General features: G+C 38.9%; 2 protein-coding genes across 5 annotated transcripts in view; both read left to right on the top strand.

Moving 5' to 3' along the window:
- Positions 1-3494: 3494 nt before the first annotated feature.
- LOC6045923 (ubiquinone biosynthesis protein COQ9, mitochondrial) lies at positions 3495-10955 on the top strand. The gene is made up of 2 exons (XM_038262047.1): positions 3495-3592; positions 9805-10955. Exon 2 carries the CDS (start codon positions 9875-9877, stop codon positions 10811-10813), a length of 939 nt encoding a protein of 312 aa, XP_038117975.1. The 5' UTR covers positions 3495-3592; positions 9805-9874; the 3' UTR covers positions 10814-10955.
- Positions 3512-17860, top strand: part of LOC6045925 (akirin) — a 28727-nt gene continuing 14378 nt past the window's right edge. The window contains exon 1 of one of the 4 annotated variants that reach the window (XM_038262048.1): positions 3512-3592. The gene's annotated coding sequence lies outside the window, so the exon portion shown is untranslated. The other 3 variants (XM_001863165.2, XM_038262049.1, XM_038262050.1) reach the window with 3 other exon arrangements.

The raw sequence follows: 17860 nt of genomic DNA, 5'->3' as shown, positions 1-17860 counted from the left end.
TGATAGTGTGCGTAAGCGCCGTTTAAAAAGTGACAGTTCGTCACTTTTTAGTTTGACTTTGACCAACCAACGGGGTACAAACTAAAAAAGTGTCAAACGAAAAAGTGACCAACCACCGGGGGTTGAGTGTATCAGCTTATTTTGACGTTTCGAAATAAAATATGTTTTAATTTATTGGCATGACCGATTTGCCAAAATCTTCAAAGCCACAAGTAATTATTTCCAAAAAAAAACTAGATTGGCCGCAACCTGGATTGGTCCGGGTTCCCCGGGGAATGTTCCGTTGGAGCGACATTGGCAGCATCGTATGAATATGGGCAATATTGGTGTCAAAATTCACGATTTTGAATATAACATATGAAAATTAGTCATCCACAATCCACAATTTAAATACATTCAAAAAATAAATTCCTTCAATGTACCTTCAACGGAACATCGCCAGGGGAACCCGGACCAATTCGGATTGTGGCCAGTCCACTCACAATGTCCATTTTCGTAATTTCCATATGTGATTTTGAAAATCGTAAAGTTTGACACCAGTATTGCCCATATTCATACGGTGCCACCAATATCCGCTCAACGGAACATCCCCGGGGGAACCCGGACCAATTCGGATTGTGGCCAGTCCACTCACAATGTCCATTTTCGTGATTTCCATATGTGATTTTGAAAATCGTGAAATTTAACACCAATATTGCCCATATTCATCGTTCCGCCAATATCCTTTCAACGGAACATCCCCCGGGGAACCTGGGCCAATCTGGGTTGTGGCCAATACAATGAAAATGTCCATCATCAATGTCCAGTTCCGTGGAAAAGTCAATTTAAAAAAAAAAAATCTTGATTTTCCTTTCACTTCAAGCAGACGTCAAATATTTGTGTGCGCTACTAGCGGGCGACTAAATTTGGTCACCCGCTGTTCACCGAGGGTCGAGCTGCTATTTTATGAGCGCGTTTGTGAGCGACCGGTGTGGGGATGAGTGATGGTGGAGCGCTTCCAAATCCTTACTGCGCGCGCCCGGTGGAGATGGTCTTAGCTCCAAATTCTCCCCCTGTGCAAATCATAACTGCACACAAAATATTTGCACACTGAAAAACATACCCCTTCTCCCCACCCCCTCCCCCCCGCTCACCTAGAGTGGTGCGTGTTTCGACTGAGCTTAGTTGCTTTCGACCACTTTAGATCAGTTTCAAACTAGGGTGTGTGTCTTAGATAGTTTTTTTTCTGCTCTAGTTTGAGGTGTGCACTTTGTTGGAGAGCTTTTCACAACTTGCATGATTGTCTAAAAACCTTTGAAATTCGCAATATTTGTTTGTATTTGTATTTGTATTTTGATTTCAAAAGTATACATAAGGGCAAGCCTTTTCTCGTATACAGAGACATCATTAAGTTCGAATATGATAAAACCACAACAGAAAAAAAAACTTTAAACTAACTAAACTGTACCTAGGTTGGAGCAGATAGAAATCAAACCGAGCATCGTCCATAAATTTGAGATAACGAAGTGACTCCAGGAATGCCCAAACACCGACAGCATTCTTCTGCTCTACATCCAAATCAAAGTATTTGATTATTCGGTAAACTGCATACAAAGATTCTGTTTTTTCTGCTGGTTGAGTTCTTTGAGTTCAAAATGATTATTTTTATAAATTTTGATGAAAAGAGGAACATACATTTTGCAACAACCAATGACATTCAAGGCTTTGCACTTGTCAAAACAAAGTCAAATAGAAAAAAACCTGAGATTACTGTGATGTTTTTTTTTTCTTAACCAGGCTAGTAACCTCGCTAGTAACGCTCAACACATAACGCCACAAGATGCTATGAGTCCAAAGGGTAAACCCACAGAGTAACACAGAGTGAGCAGTCAGTAGAAATGTCTTTTTAATGTTTGGCACCATAAGGTTTGCTGGTAGCAGGCGTGCGATGTACCTGCGATGTACCACAAAGTGGAACCAAAAATCAAATGGCAGTAGTGACTCTGTCTCTTACTCTGTGGTAAACCCGTAACGGAGCCAAACATTTAAATGACTTTTGTTTGGACTGCTTCCTCTGGATTACTCTGTGGATGAGTTTTAGAAAATGTCGATAGGATGAATTGTGACATAATGAAGCTGCACGATTTATTAATGGCGAATGAGGCTTAAATCTGTAATAAAACTGTGTGAAAACTTCTTCTGAATGTTAATCTTGAAATATCTATCGTTGATCTTGAAATAAATATTATTGCAGTAATTGGGTCCTAAAATGAAGCTTAGATTGCTGATATTATTGTTTACGGCGATAAAGCTTATTTTTCTGAGTACAATGACCCTTTGTACGAGCACAAAGAGCTTAAAATGGATTTTTAAATCAATTTTGACAAATTAACCTCGCGGTCCTTCTTGACAGAAAAGCTCCTACTTGACAGCTCGTTCCAAGGGGACCATAGGGGAACAGCATCTAATTCCAGCGTGCCTCTAATGTTGGCAGGTCAGAACTTTGACATTCAATTAAAGCTAATTAAAAGCGTTTTCAATTGAAATCGAGTGATAAATAGTTCAATGAGAAGTGAGCAAGCAATTTTCTATCGAAAGTTTTGCAAAATTAGTTGTTTAAATAGTGAAAATCAGCAAATTGGATGGAGTTAGGAGCGAGTGCTTAACCTGCCAAACATACGAGAATTTCCCCTAGTTGATCCATCGAAAAAATGTTGTCTTGTCAATTTTTTTTTTGCATTAAAATGAAAAAAAGTGATCAGAAATGGTTTTTAATCGTGTTTTTTACCGTTGTACATAAAAATTGACATAGGACAATTGGGTACTAAAGTCCTATGTCAATTTTTATGTACAACGGTAAAAAACACGATTAAAAACCATTTCTGATCACTTTTTTTCATTTTAATGCAAAAAAAAAATTGACAAGACAACATTTTTTCGATGGATCAACTAGGGGAAATTCTCGTATGTTTGGCAGGTTAAGCACTCGCTCCTAACTCCATCCAATTTGCTGATTTTCACTATTTAAACAACTAATTTTGCAAAACTTTCGATAGAAAATTGCTTGCTCACTTCTCATTGAACTATTTATCACTCGATTTCAATTGAAAACGCTTTTAATTAGCTTTAATTGAATGTCAAAGTTCTGACCTGCCAACATTAGAGGCACGCTGGAATTAGATGCTGTTCCCCTATGGTCCCCTTGGAACGAGCTGTCAAGTAGGAGCTTTTCTGTCAAGAAGGACCGCGAGGATAATTTTTCAAAATTGATTTAAACATCAATTTTAAAATCTTTGTGGTCGTACAAAGGGTCATTGTACTCAGAAAAATAAGCTTTATCGCTGTAAACAATAATATCAGCAATCTAAGCTTCATTTTAGGACCCAATTTCGATTCTGTTCAGATAAATAAATTTTTAAATTTAAGAATGTCAATTAAACTTACCCACTCAAATTTGAGCGTGCATCCGTGTCTGACGGTTACCAACAAAACGCACACACCGATATCGGGCCTCGGTTACCAACCGTGCCCCCTTGTGTTGCGGAACAGTCATCGCGGACGACAAGGAGGAGAGTTCGGTTGAAAGCAGCAGCCATATTTTTTCGTCTCTCCCGTGAGTGTGGTTTGTAAAATTTTATTCGTCATTTTCCAGCCCTTTCCGGGGCCCCGTTCGCGTCGAAAACTGCCCGTCTCCGTCCGGGGGACCGTTCCGCGGACGCTTACCACGGAAAATCCGCTTCCGGAGGTCGTTTTTCGTCGTTGGAAAATTGCGTGCGTGCGTGTGTGCTTCGAAGAAAAAGTTTCTTTTTTTTTTCTTACTGTTTCGTCTTTTTCCTTCGTCGTACTTTTACACGGTCGCGTGCGGGTGTGTGTTTGTGTGTACGTGCGTTGTGGTTGTGTCCGTAGTGTGTGTTGTGTACAGAAACACACACACAAACACACGGCGCGCACGCAACGGACAGCAGCATAAAATTTATGCTTTTGGAAGTTGAGGGAAAATGGAATAAAAAAGTGCGTGTGTGCAGCAATAATGCTGACTGGCAACGCAAAGTGAAAGACGCAAAAGAAGACGGTGCGACAGTTGGGTGGAAGGAGAGGATTGTTGCTGCGATGACATCGGGTGGTCAGGGACTATGAAAAAGAATTTCGTGTTTGGGAAACGCTAGTTTTGCTGAGAAATATATTGCATTTTAGGTACTTGACATTCACGTCTGTGTTTGGGAAGCGCATTATTGCTGGTTAAGGTACCAATTGATTATCTTGCAGAACAAAAGAGATGAAGCGAATTTGCTTAACTCGAGCCAAACATTTCATTAGGGCACAAAACCAAAAAGTAAACATTCGGGATTATTCCACTATTCCACTCCATAGTACACTCCCTACATGCCCTCCAAGAATCAGATTGATAGCAAACAATTTCCTATTGAAAAAATCAAAAAAACAAAAGGGCACATAGCAATGTTCACTCCAAACCAGAAAAAAAGTTCAATTGTGCCCTTTTCTTTTTCGTTAGTTTTTCGTGGTTAAGGAACTTTCTATGTTATAAAGTGAACTTTTCATACATTCTTAACACTAATTCACTTCAAAACAAAGTTTGGTTAACGTTTCACCAAGGGTTTCTGCAGAAAAAAAAACTTCGTCGAAATACAATATTGAATACGGCCCGCGGCTGCTGTTCAGTAAACTTTTGAAGAATTTTAATGTTTCACATACCTTATCTGCTCCATTCGATCATAAAACTTCACCAATTATCAAAATTTCCACTGAATTCCTCATTATTTCTAGAGTACTTTTTCAAAAGGTCCTATGCGCCAAAAGTAAACAAACTGAGTTAGTTATTGCATTATATTCGGTGTACTAAAAACTATACTATCCGCTAACCCGATTTCTTGAAACTCTTATATTTTTAAATATAATATTTATCTACAAAACAACCTACAACTATTCTCAATAAATTTTAAACAAAATGGTTATAGGTCATTTTACCAACTGGTTGTTCTATGTGCATTCTGGTCGAACGTGTACATAGAACGGTAGCAAATCGACCTATGAGCAATTATAAATATATTTTAATCATCATGCACATACGCTCACATCAAAATGACCTATGTTAAAGATATAATGGATAGTTAAAATATAAATTATACGTCGTTTTTGTATGAAACTAAATTATTTTACAATCTTCAATTTATGTACAATGAACAATATATCCGAATCTCGCGCAGAGTGTAGTCATCAGCTGGGAGAGAGCATGAAATTTTTCAATGTTGCCAAAGCCGAAAGGAATAGTGCAAAACGACCTACCCGCCCTCTCTCGAATTTGACAGATAGGATTGATTGAATGCGAGCCAAAGGCGAGCATAATTGGATTGAACAAAAAACATATTTTTTGTTTTGACACTAGTGAGCATTGCTCGGTGTTTTGCACACGCTCCGGTACTTCTCGGTTGTCATTTATCGGCGGAAGATCATTTACGGAAGTCTCCCGGTCCTCTACAAGCAGCGGGAGATCCGGTTGTCCAGAAATGGAATTTCTATTCCGGTAAAGTTGCTTTGCTTTAGTTCCGACTCAGGGCCTCCGTTTACAGTTGTGAAAAGTTCAAACAAAATTCGCCCACCTGCTCCAACTCATCGAAAGCCCCTGGTTGAGCTGAACGGGCCAAGGTGTAATCCGCAAGATACCGATGCCAAGACAGGTGATCATCGGGTGCCATCCGAACGGCCAGCTTTGGTACTGTCGTACTTGGAATACCCAGAGAAGGAAGCGACACCCACATCAAGTCCATTGAAGGAACGGAACGGTATGTAAATTGAACTGAAAGATGCAAGTTACATAAATCATTTAGTTGCAGAGACGAAACATCAGAAACAAAAAGAAGATTCCGGAAATTTGACCGTTCTTGACATTACTTTCGGCGATTTCAACGCGCCCACATCTACGCCTGAATCAAGAATACCTCATTTGCTGCGGGACTCGATAGTCAAAGAGAAGAGGTTGAGAATTTTCCAGCAGTTTCCGTTGATGGTTTGTATTTGTTTATTTTTTATGATCAAATAGTATCTAACGTGAATTATTCTCGCAGAACGATGGTTATTTGCAGGATGGCCAGGCCACGCCCCGAGACCAGATGTCTAATCCCTTACAGTTTGCATCCCGATGGAAGGTCCAACTGGAGCATTCCCCGGCACAATCGATCTTTCGGTCCAAACACGATCTGGAAAGGAATTGTTGGATCGTCCAGTTTCGGCATCGGCCGGTATGCTAATCTAACATTTTTGCTTATTGTTGGTTACAATCTAAGCTTTTTCTTTACAGTTTTGCGTTCCACTGAGGATAAACCGCAGCCGAAGTCGACGGAAACGTCGACAAGCCCCACTTCGCCTCGGGAAACACCGGCTAATCGAAGTGATCAGTGAACGTTGCCGAATCTTGAAGTCAACGATTCACCATGTGATGGAGGTGATCAAAGTTTGGACGAGAGTGACGCAGTTCACCTTGCTCCATACGACCTTCGTCTCCGAGCAGATCGTCACGGCCGGAAACGGAATCGCCCAAACTGGGGTGACCTTGTCAAACGTTACAATCACGGGATTTTCATCCCACTTTCGGTACATCCCGTCGATCAGCTTTCCACAGTCGTACATCGACAGAGCAGAACTTTTACAGAACTTCTCAAAAGCATTCGATGCCGCGATCCAATGCGGCTGATGCCGTGGATCGTGTTGTGTCGGCAAAACTCCATAAACAGATCTTTCAGTCCGGATGAAGAGGAAGAAGATGGTACTTAGATGTAGGTTGTAGGAGTATGAAGACAAAGAATACGATGTGAATGTGTTGTATAAACTGTGAAAATACAAAAAAATGTTTAAAATTGATTGGGCTATCTTTTTGTTCAAGGGATAGAATTCAAATAATAGGAAGGTGATTTGTTTCAATTTGGAAACAGGTTTTGTTTTTTTCTCTATAAAAAGTCTTTATATCCGTCCATCAGCGGGGACACAACCATGCCCATTTGTTTGATTAAATTAGCTCTAATTCAACTCGATTGCGAGATGAAATACTCGAAACTAGGTGTCCGAAGGTTTGATTGTTGAGGCAATTGCAAACCTCTTTTAAACCTTAGCTTTCATCCACCCCGGGATTCGAACTGACGACCTTTGATTTGTGAGTCCAACTGCCTACCAGCGACTCCACCGAGGCAGGAGACCCAGGGAGACGACTCCTACACCTGGACTGAGCTAACGACCTTACCTCTAGGTTAGATAGGGCCAACATTTACTTTCCTGTCCGACGGAAGGCGTGATTAAACAAATCTCATCTCACAAAATGTCACCGAGACCTTCTGGTATCAAACCCAGGCCGACTTGGTGAGAGCACGTCAGTGGATGTTTACATTAGGTTTCTTTACAAACCCATATTGGCCCAATTACATTGTTTTGTTTGAATTCTGCTCAAAATCACCTTCCTGAAGTTGTACACAAATTCTCGTTTGCGCAGGTTGGCGGAGTTGTTTCTGAGCCGATTGTCCTTTGTTTGTAGCTTTGATACCAGCCGTGATACCAGCACGCGATGTCAACGCCGGGATGCACGAGAACAGAGTCATTGAGGGCCGACCAGAGAGGACCACGTCGATGTAGAGGACATCCTCGACGTCCAGGTACCAGATTCGACAGCCCTTGGCCGTCCCCTTTCCCGCCAAGCGCAGCGCAAGATCGAACGGTGGTCCTATTTAATTTTTGACGCAATGAAGCTAAAAGCTTTGCAGTTGCTGAAATTATTTTATTCGATGTACAATCTCACCTTATTATTTATCCATAAAAAACGCACCTGTATTCGACCGTACATTGATTGCTATTGCTTTAAAAAATTAAACACAACAGTAGTATGTGCGCTCACAGCATGATAGGCGGATAGAACAATTTTCCATGTCAAAATATCCAATGCGCCAAAGTAAACAATAATCATTGTTTACATTGGCGCATTGGTTAATTTAACATCGTAAATTATCCTACCCGCCACCCATCTGACAGAAGTCTGATTGGTTATAACGGTTTCTCTCTCCTCTCACGCGCTGGAAGCATTGAAATATTTCATGCTCTTCATCAGCTGTTGCCTACACGTTGCGAGAGGGTTGGACATACACTGTTATCAAAAAAGTATTGTTTTTTTAAATCGAGATTTAAATTTTATTTCATAAAGTTTTATGTGCAATGCCACATGAATATAGTCCAAAGCGTTAAGTCTTATGTGCAAAATTTGTCCTATGAACGTGTCCTATGTGCACTCGTAGGTTGTATGAACCAAATTGCTTCAGAACTAAGTGTAATATTAACTTTTATATGATCCCGAGTTGCATACTTGAAAAGCATAACTCTAGACCCATTTGGGCGTTTTCAGAATCGAAAAATACCCAAGCGTGTTTAAATGAGATTTAAAAATGTGCACCAAAACTTTGTCATCAAATTTCTCAGATTGAGGTTTTTGCACATAGGACCTTTTGAAAAAGTACTCTAGATTTCTAACTAAACAAAAGGGCCCATAAACATCATTCAAAACAACAATCCGGTGACAGCGCTTTAGTGCCCTTTTAGTTCTCTTCGAAATTGCATTTAGAAAGGGCCCATTATGAACAGCAGTTGGAAAGCTAAAAGGGCCTAATAACGAGATTTTTTAAAATTATGAGTTTTATTGCGAAAATCAACATAAATTAAGAAGCAGTAAAGCAGAGTTGAGGATAATGGTGTGTTTTATCGAATCATCAGTAAAAATACCATCAGTCATGCTTATTTTTTAAATAGGAATTGAAACAAGTTGTCCATTTTTTGCAAGCGATTTTCTCGAATCGCAGTTTTTGCTTTTGTGCCCTAATGAAATGTTTGGCTCGAACTTTTCTTTTACAAAATTCGGACATGTAGGAGAAATCTTGAATGGAGACCTGCGTTTCTTGCCAGCTCCGTACTAGCTTTTAAGCAACACGTTTTCCAAATCAATAAATTTAGTTGGTCAACGTTTTTCTTCTGATGTTTCGTATAAAACGTTAAAAAATTCATGTCATGCTCAAACTCAACTCAATTCAACGAATCATCTCTTTGGTAAACTTTACGCAGTAGGCCTGGCCACTTTAATTAGAACTGTTTTGCGCTCTTCAGCTAAACTAAATATCGTGCCAATTAGACATTTTTCATCGCAGCATGGATTTTTTATGTTTACCTATTGGTCATCCATAAATCACGTGAAAAGCTTTTTTAAAATTTTCAGACCTTGCGGACAGTTTTTTTTTTTTTCTTCATCAAAAACCCAACCTAATGCTGCCCAGCCAGAATCCTCTCTCCTTACCCGACTGAGCAAATGTGGCAACTCTGCAGCCAGCCAGACTGATTATTGCCGTTGTCGCAGCAGCAGCAAAAAAAAGGAGTGTGTGTCAGCAGCAAGTCTGGCCAAAAACGACTGCGACGGAGGCCATTGCGTTGTTGGCCAGCCACAGCACTTGTGTGTGCGGACAACGACGACGACGACGGAAGAGCGAGGGAGAAAAAGGAAGAAAAGTGCATTATTAATTTTCGAGTGAATTCGGTTCGATGTGAAGAAGAAAGGACGGACATTGTGTTTTTTGGGGTCTTTTTGAAAGGGGCGAAGAAAAGAATCACAGGAAAATCGAGCTTCTCTTGGGCAGGACGATTCTCGGGGATTGATGGTCGTGTGAACGGCTGGCAAGTGTTGCAGGGTGTCGACTTCTTTTTGGGAATGGGAATTTCTATGCTTTTACTTGAATCGATTTTATCATAAACTAATTGTAATGTTTGTGCTTATTTTCGTTGTTCTAGAATTAGTCAAACTTTGAGGGTATCAACATTACCAAAGAGAGGTGAAGAAGTGTGTTACCAAAGCTCGAACATGTCTCAACTGAGCCGACTTACTCAAAACATCAGAATGCTACGAACCTGTAGCTACCTTCTGCGTGTCACGAACCGTAGCACGGAATCGGTAGCGACATCCTTCCAAACTCAGCTGTACAGCACCGACTCGGGAAGCAACCAGTTCCGCGAAAGCTTCAGCGAGTTCCGTGCTCGTGAGGAGCTGAAAGAGCAGCAGCAGCTCCTCGCACAACAGCAAACACCGGACCAAAGTTCCTCCACCGGTGGTGCGAATCAACCCGAGCAGGAAGACCCACAGGTTGCCGCCGTAAAGGACCGCATCCTGGAGGCATCCCTCGCGTTTGTCCCTAGCCACGGCTGGTCGCGACAGTCCCTGGCCAAGGGTGCCGAAAGTGTTAATTATCCCACCGTGACGAGCGGCCTGTTCCCCCGGGGAGGCATCGAAATTGTCCAGTTCTTTCACAAACAGTGCAACGAACAGCTGGTCGATTACATGAAGCAAGAGGTCGGCGCCACCGCCCCGGCAGATCCGGCCGCCTTTGCCCAAAAAGCCATCGAGGTGCGCCTGCGGATGTTGATCCCGTACATGAAACAGTGGCCCCAAGCCATGGCCCTCATGACGCTCCCCCAAAACGTTACCATCGCACTGTCCAACGTGCTAACAATTTCGGACAACATCTGCTACTACGCCGGGGACCGATCGGTCGACTTTAACTGGTACACGCGCCGAATTGGCCTGGCCGGCATCTACAAAATGACCGAACTGTACATGCTGCAGGACGCTTCACCCGATTACGCGAGGACCTGGTCCTTCCTGGAGCATCGCGTCCAAGAGGGCAGCAAAATGGACAGCCTGCTGCTAAAGTCCGAGGACGCGACGGCGCAGCTCCAGAGTGCGGTCAGTTCCGTGTTTTCCACGGCGCGCAACATCCTCGGGATGGGCTTCGAGAGACGTTGAAATGGAGAAATGTGTGTTAGCAAAAGTCAGAGCGTTTGACTCAAGATTGTTTCGTACATATATACAGTAGAGCAAAACAAAAATTTAACCTTTTAATTTAAAACTCAGGAATTAATAAATGTTGAGTTGATGCAACGCTAAACGGAGCGTAGTTTTACGAAAGGGCACAGCAGCGAAAGCCAGTCAAGGTTGACATTGGTTTTGCGGAAGCTGAAAATTGTCCCTTTTGGACCAAAAGAGATCTAGAGAGAAGGTATGAAATGCTACCCAAATCAAGTGCAATTAAGATAGTTTAACGCGAGGTTCCTACCAATTTTGTTGATGTGTCCTTTCGTAAAATTACCACTTTTGTAATTTTTCGGAAAGAATAGAGAAAAGTCCCTGTCCACTTTCGACTCGGTGCGAACTTTCGGCTTTGTTTGGCTTTGTGAGAGGACACATCATCGGAATTTGAACCTTTTTTTTCTCTATCGTTTGGCAACACTTGATAAGTAAATCTCTTCGCCATATTTTTTTTCAATCTGAGTCTGCAGTCTGCGAAATAGACTTTTTTCAACTGTAAAAATTTGCTTCAAGTTTTCTTTCGGCCTGCTTTGCATATGCAGGGTTGTTACGGAAGGCGCGGATAACGCGGATTTGCTGACTAAATTTACTCGGGCCAGATTTCGCGCGGATGGCAATTTTTGATAAATAAAATAATTAACTTTCAAATAAAAAAGAATATTATTAGGAATTACATTTTTTTTTAGTGCAAAAACTTCGATTTTTTAGAAGTTATTACAACCATCCCTTATATTCGGAACAGTTTACAGATCGGCCAATGTTGAAAAAAGCATAGCAAATCGATAATTGAACTTAATGATTCGTTTTTACCTTCTTTTTGAAGAAAAACTTTGACCCTTGAAATCCACAAATTCGGAACATTTTTTCCTTACGGATGTAAACAAACTTTGATTCTCTCAAGGAGCATATAATTTTTTACAAAATAATGACTTCACACACTGAAATCAATGAAACTCAAGCTTATGTTATGTTTTATGACTGGTCTGATAACTTTATTTGTGAAAATATCAGTTAAATTCAGGTGTTCCACAATTGTGGGAGGCACAATAACGTCCCACAATTATGGAATAGGAAATTTGTGTTGCTGCTCAGAATAAAATAGTCTTGAAATGAAGTTTTTTGTTCAAAAAGTACTACTTTTACTAGTGAAAGAGCAAGAGAATGTCCAAATAAAGGTCCTAAAAATTATAGTAAAAAAAATTTCTTATACTCAGAAAGATTCTTATACTCAACATCTGCTACAGGCCTGCATATTTAATAGGGTGTTTCATCCAAACAAAAAAGTTCTCAGAATCAGGCAAACCGAGGTTCCCCTAGTAGAGGATACCCATAGGGACTCTCATGCCAAATATCAGCCCATTTGGTTGAGAATTGGCCTGTCCCCAGCGGTTCAAAGTTTACATGCAAATTACTATGGGATTTTTGTGCTTTTCGTTCAATCGTTCCTACAGGTCTGGGGACAACATGGATTCACTCGGAATAAAGACAGGTGTGTAGGGGATGGTCCAATAAACAAATTCCAGAAGGAATTAGGGTTGTCCATTCTGTCCCCAAGGTGCGCATTGGATCGACGTCCGGTGTCTCCAGAATCAACGATTCACCCTTCAAATGTACGTATTGTCCTTAGTATGCTATGATGGCTAGCTGAAAATTACGACGCCCCATGTCAGACGGTGAACACGTGGCAGAGCATTCACTCAAGTTTTGGCTCAGAAACATACTTTAAAGTAATAAAATTATAATTTTTGATGTTCCTGTAATAATTTGAACTATTCCAAATAACGTAACATGATGATTTTGTAATAATAATGCAATCGATGCTTCTCCACGTGTTCACCGTCTGACATGGGGCGTCGTAATTTTCAGCTAGCCGTCATAGCATACTAAGGACAATGCGTACATTTGAAGGGTGAATCGTTGATTCTGGAGACACCGGACGTCGATCCAATGCGCACCTTGGGGACAGAATGGACAACCCTAATTCCTTCTGGAATTTGTTCATTGACCATCCCCTACACACCTGTCTTTATTCCGAGTGAATCCATGTTGTCCCCAGACCTGTAGGAACGATTGAACGAAAAGCACAAAATCCCATAGTAATTTACATGTAAACTTTGAACCGCTGGGGACAGGCCAATTCTCAACCAAATGGGCTGATATTTGGCATGAGAGTCCCTATGGGTATCCTCTACTAGGGGAACCTTGGTTTGCCTGATTCTGAGAACTTTTTTGTTTGGATGAAACACCCTAATATTTAATTTCTTTTGAGTTTTAGGTGATGTTTTATTAACCTTATTAATTGTTTATTTTATACTGAATACATTAAATTTTTTTCAATGCTTTTCTTGAAGAAATAGAATTTCGGATTACAAAAAATATTACTGGGGGGGGGGGGTGTTCTAGTGGCCGTACTGTGGTCAAATTCCAAAAATGAGCTTGATTGGACGTGGAGGTATAGGACGATTTTAGATGGAATTTAACCCGCAGAAAAAAAAAATTTCCCTGAATTTAAAAAATATTCAAAAATGAAATTCATGCAAAATTCAAAGCTTCAGACATTCAATAATTCAGAACTTTTTTTAAATTTCTATAGTTGTTCAATCCAAAAATTGAAAAATTCAGATTTTTAAACATCCAAAAATAAATAAAAATCAAAATTTCTAAATTTAAAAAATGTCAAAACTCTTAAAATTCAGGAATTAATAAAATATAATTTTTCGATAGAACAAAAGCTTATAAATTCTCGAATTCTTATATTCTTCTTATATCTTATTTCGAATTCTTATATTCTTCAATTCATAAGTTCTTAAATGCTGTAATTCGTAAACTCATAAATTCTTAAATGCTTAAATTCTTGAATTTTTATTTTCTTAAATTTAAAAAAAATTTAGCTACACAAATTCTTAAATGCTTACATTCTTGAATTTTTAAATTCTTATAATCTTAAATTCCTAAAATACTCTCAGACTCTGGACCTTAAAAAAAAGAATTGCAGAATTCTGAAATTATGGACCCTTAAAACAATTAGAAACTGCAGAGCCCTTCAATTCTTAAATGCTACATTTCTGGAGTTTTTTTTGAAAAGGTCCAATAAACCAAATTTTCAGTTTTTGCTTTTTGGGTGTTTTTTATTACCCCTGACTCAAGGTGGTTTCAAAAACACCCAAAAAGTAAAAAATAGAAATTTGGTTTATTGGAGCTTTTAAAAAAAAACTCCAGATTTTTTTTGTCACCATAATAGATTACAGAATATCTGAAGTCATATTTAATTTTAGAAAAAAATTTAGAAGAAAATAATACAAATTTTGTGTTTCGATTTTTCTGAATGACTTTTTAGCGAGCATCATCGAGTGTGCAAATTTGCTCTTAGATTTGTGCATTTTTAAATTAATTTATTTTAAATTGATTTGATCTTTAAATTTTTGAATTAAAAATTTATTTGTTTTGTATACTTATCTTTCAAAATATTTCAATTTATTTTTTGCCAAATTTAATGTTACCGCTTTTCCCTCTGGTTTACTTCATCCTGGCAAAAAAACGTGTCCATATAAATCAAATACTTTTTCTGTTAATTCATAAGAAAATAAATTGTTATGAAACTCTTTTTTTCAACTTCTCCGTAACAACTCTGCATATGGGAATTTCAATCGCGTTTTCTCAGTTACAACTCTATGAACATGGGACAGTTTTGCGTAGAACGGCGGTTATCGTTCATCTCATTCGAAGCGTTTGGTACGGTATGTCCACGCATCCTTCCTCTCCTATTTGAATTGAATTCCGTTTCAGACTTCCGATTGAGTTGACTGGGTAGGTTGTTCGATTAGATTAGAAAGGAGTAAGGGTCCGTCCGAAAACTTCGTGCGGTTAGAGATGACTCTGTCGTATTAATCTAATCAGACAACCTGTTTTCTCATTATTGAACGACACAATGAATAACATAAACTTCAAGAAGAATTCTGTAAATGAGCAATTCTTTACCAAAACCGGAAATGGATTTTATTTGTATTTTTTAATTTGGCTCAAACTTTGTGGGGGCCTTCCCTATGACCAAATAAACTATTTTGTGTGATTGGTTCATCCATACAAGTCTCCATACAATTTTGGCTGCTGTCCATACAAAAATGGTATGTAAATATTCAAACAGCTGTGACTTTTTAGTGAATTTTCTGATCTGCCGAAGACACCAAAGTTGTAGGTATTGTTGAGGACTTTTGAGAAAAAATAGGTACACGGAAAAAAAGCAGATTTTTTAATCAACTTTTTTTCACTAAAACTCAATTTCTCAAAATACGTATTTTTTGATTTTCGAGATTTTTTGATATGTTTTAGGGGACAAAAATCCGCAACTTTTGAGCCATAGAGAAACATGGTCAAAAATCTGCCGACGAGTTATGAATTTTTGAAAAATAGTGATTTTTGGAAAAAATCGAAGTTTCGTACAAAAACAAGTTTGACATTATTTTTAAATGCAAAATTGAATTTGCAATCGAAAAGTACTTCACAGATTTTTTGATAAAGGGCTCCGTTTTCAAGATATAGCCACCGAAAGTTTGATTTTAGCGAAATATTTGCAGTTTTTCGATTTTGGGACGCGTTTTTTTGTTTGCTGTCATTTTTTACTTTCTGATCGTCTTAAAATTTTCTTTAAAATTTGTGAAATTAGTTAAAATTTGAAGGTCTTGTTACAATTGTAAGCGATAAGAACATAAGAAATTCAACTTCCACATCAACGGAAGCAAAAAAGGCAGGAACAACAATCGCGAAGTTGAAGTTAATTCAAGCGTTGCTGAAACATCGAGTAAGAAGGTGTAGGTGGTGATCATCGTTCGATTATTTCAAAGCCGTGTATCGGTACCAGGTCCGCTCCTGGGAATTCTACTGATGGTTCAAGAAGAACGTGTCGAGAAGATCGGAATCAAGCTGTTGAAGATTTCGTGTTTTTGGTGAGAGCTTTCCATAATTTTGATCAAATAACTCTTTCATCTACTCTAACATCCATACAATTCAATTAAGACAACTACGCCTATCTTACTAAGGAGCGGCCGTGGCTGACTGGTTACGATGTTCGCTTTGTAAGCGAATGGTCCTGGGTTTGATGCCCATCTGCTCCCAACGAGTAAGTTTAAGACTTAGAAATACTTGAAATAATGAATAAGAACGAAAAATCAAAGTCGCTCGAGGTGGGGTTCGATCCCCCGTCCTTTGAATTGGTAAACAAAATGCTAACCACTTGGTGAGCTATGACTGGAATTAGGAATACTGTTACTATCAACTATATACGCGCTGGGTCCTTGTCCATTTGACAAGGGTTCGGAAGTTCTAAATAACGTTTGAATCCGATTGATGCAAACGTTCTTCAGGGCGGGGCTTGTCGATAAAGCTGAAGTACCTCGCGCTCGGCTAGCCAGCGTAGAAATGGGTCACCGAAGCTCGGCAGAGCTAACACCTTCCAAATGCCTATGCGAGTTATTTGCATGTATAGGGTGGAAACAACTCAATTTGTAAGAAGTGGCCGCGTGGTCCCGTTTGGATGGTTGCACACACACACACACACACACACACACACACACACACACACACACACACACATATTTGCAGTTTTTCGATTTTTAAAAATAGTGACCATGAGTGACCATTTCTAAAAATATTTTTTTAGAAGTTCAGAAAATTTGCTATAAAATTGTCTAAGAGACACTGAAGATTGGACCACGGGTTGCTGAGATAGAGCCGCTTTAACAAAAAGAAACACGAAAATTGAAGTTTTCTTAATCTCACCAAAACAACCCACCATCTTTTAATGACCATATCTCAGCAAATAATGGTCCGATTTTCAATTCTAATACATGAAAAATTCGTGAAATTTTCCGATCTTTTCGAAAAAAATATTTTGATTTTTTTTAAATCAAGACCAGCATTTTAAATGAGCGTAATATTCAATTTTTGGTCCTTTTAAAATGTTAGTCTTGATTTAAAAAATTTCAAAATATTTTTTTCGAAAGGATCGGAAAATTTCACGAATGTTTCATGTATTAACATTGAAAATCGGACCATTAATTGCTGAGATATCGTCATTAGAAAATGGTGGGCTGATTGGGTGAGACTTAGAAAACTTCAATTTTCGTGTTTCTTTTTCTTTAAGCCGCTGTATTTCAGCAACCAGAGGTCCAATCTTCAATGTCTCTTAGACAATTTTAGAGCAAATTTTCTGAACTTTTCAAAAAAAAATATTTTTAGAAATGGTCACTCATGGTCACTATTTTTAAAAATTGAAAAACTGCAAATATTTCGCTAAAATCAAACTTTCGGTGGTTATACAGTCGACTCTCTGGTTGTCAATATCCAAGGGACCGTTGAGGAAGAGAAGCATCAGTTTACAGAACGATGCAAAATGAAGACTCGATTGAAAATATGTTTTTCTTGGTACCCAGCTATGGGAGAGAATCATGACAACGTCCAGCAAACAAAAACAAACTAATGTCAAACACCCTTCAAAGCTTCGTTTCACAAAGAAAAATGTCTATGCAAGCCATGAGATAGTGACAATATTGACAACCGGAAGAGATTTTTAAAGCAAACAGAATCCAAGGGACCGTCGAGGAAAAGATCCTTCAAGTAAGGGAAAATATCGAGGAATTAAGATAATTGAAGTATGCAGATTGAAGGGACTGAAGAATTCATCGATAGATGGAGAATTATTGATATCGAGAAGATCGACAGCCAGAGAGTCGACTGTATCTTGAAAACGAAGCCCTTTATAAAAAAATCTGTAAAGTATTTTTCGATTGCGAATTCAATTTTGCATTAAAAAATAATTCAATTTTTTCCAAAAATCATTGTTTTTTCAAAAATTCATAACTCGGCGGCAGATTTTTTGACCATGTTTCTCCTAAAACATATCAAAAAATCTCGAAAATCAAAAATACGTATTTTGGGAAATTGAGTTTTAGTGAGAAAAAAGTTGATAAAAAAATCTGCAAATATTTT

This window comes from Culex quinquefasciatus, chromosome 3, assembly GCF_015732765.1.
Source record: "Culex quinquefasciatus strain JHB chromosome 3, VPISU_Cqui_1.0_pri_paternal, whole genome shotgun sequence".
In the NCBI taxonomy this organism is placed as follows: domain Eukaryota; kingdom Metazoa; phylum Arthropoda; class Insecta; order Diptera; family Culicidae; genus Culex; species Culex quinquefasciatus.
The sequence above is the reverse complement of the archived record's forward strand: the minus strand, read 5'-3'. Positions and strand labels throughout refer to the sequence as shown.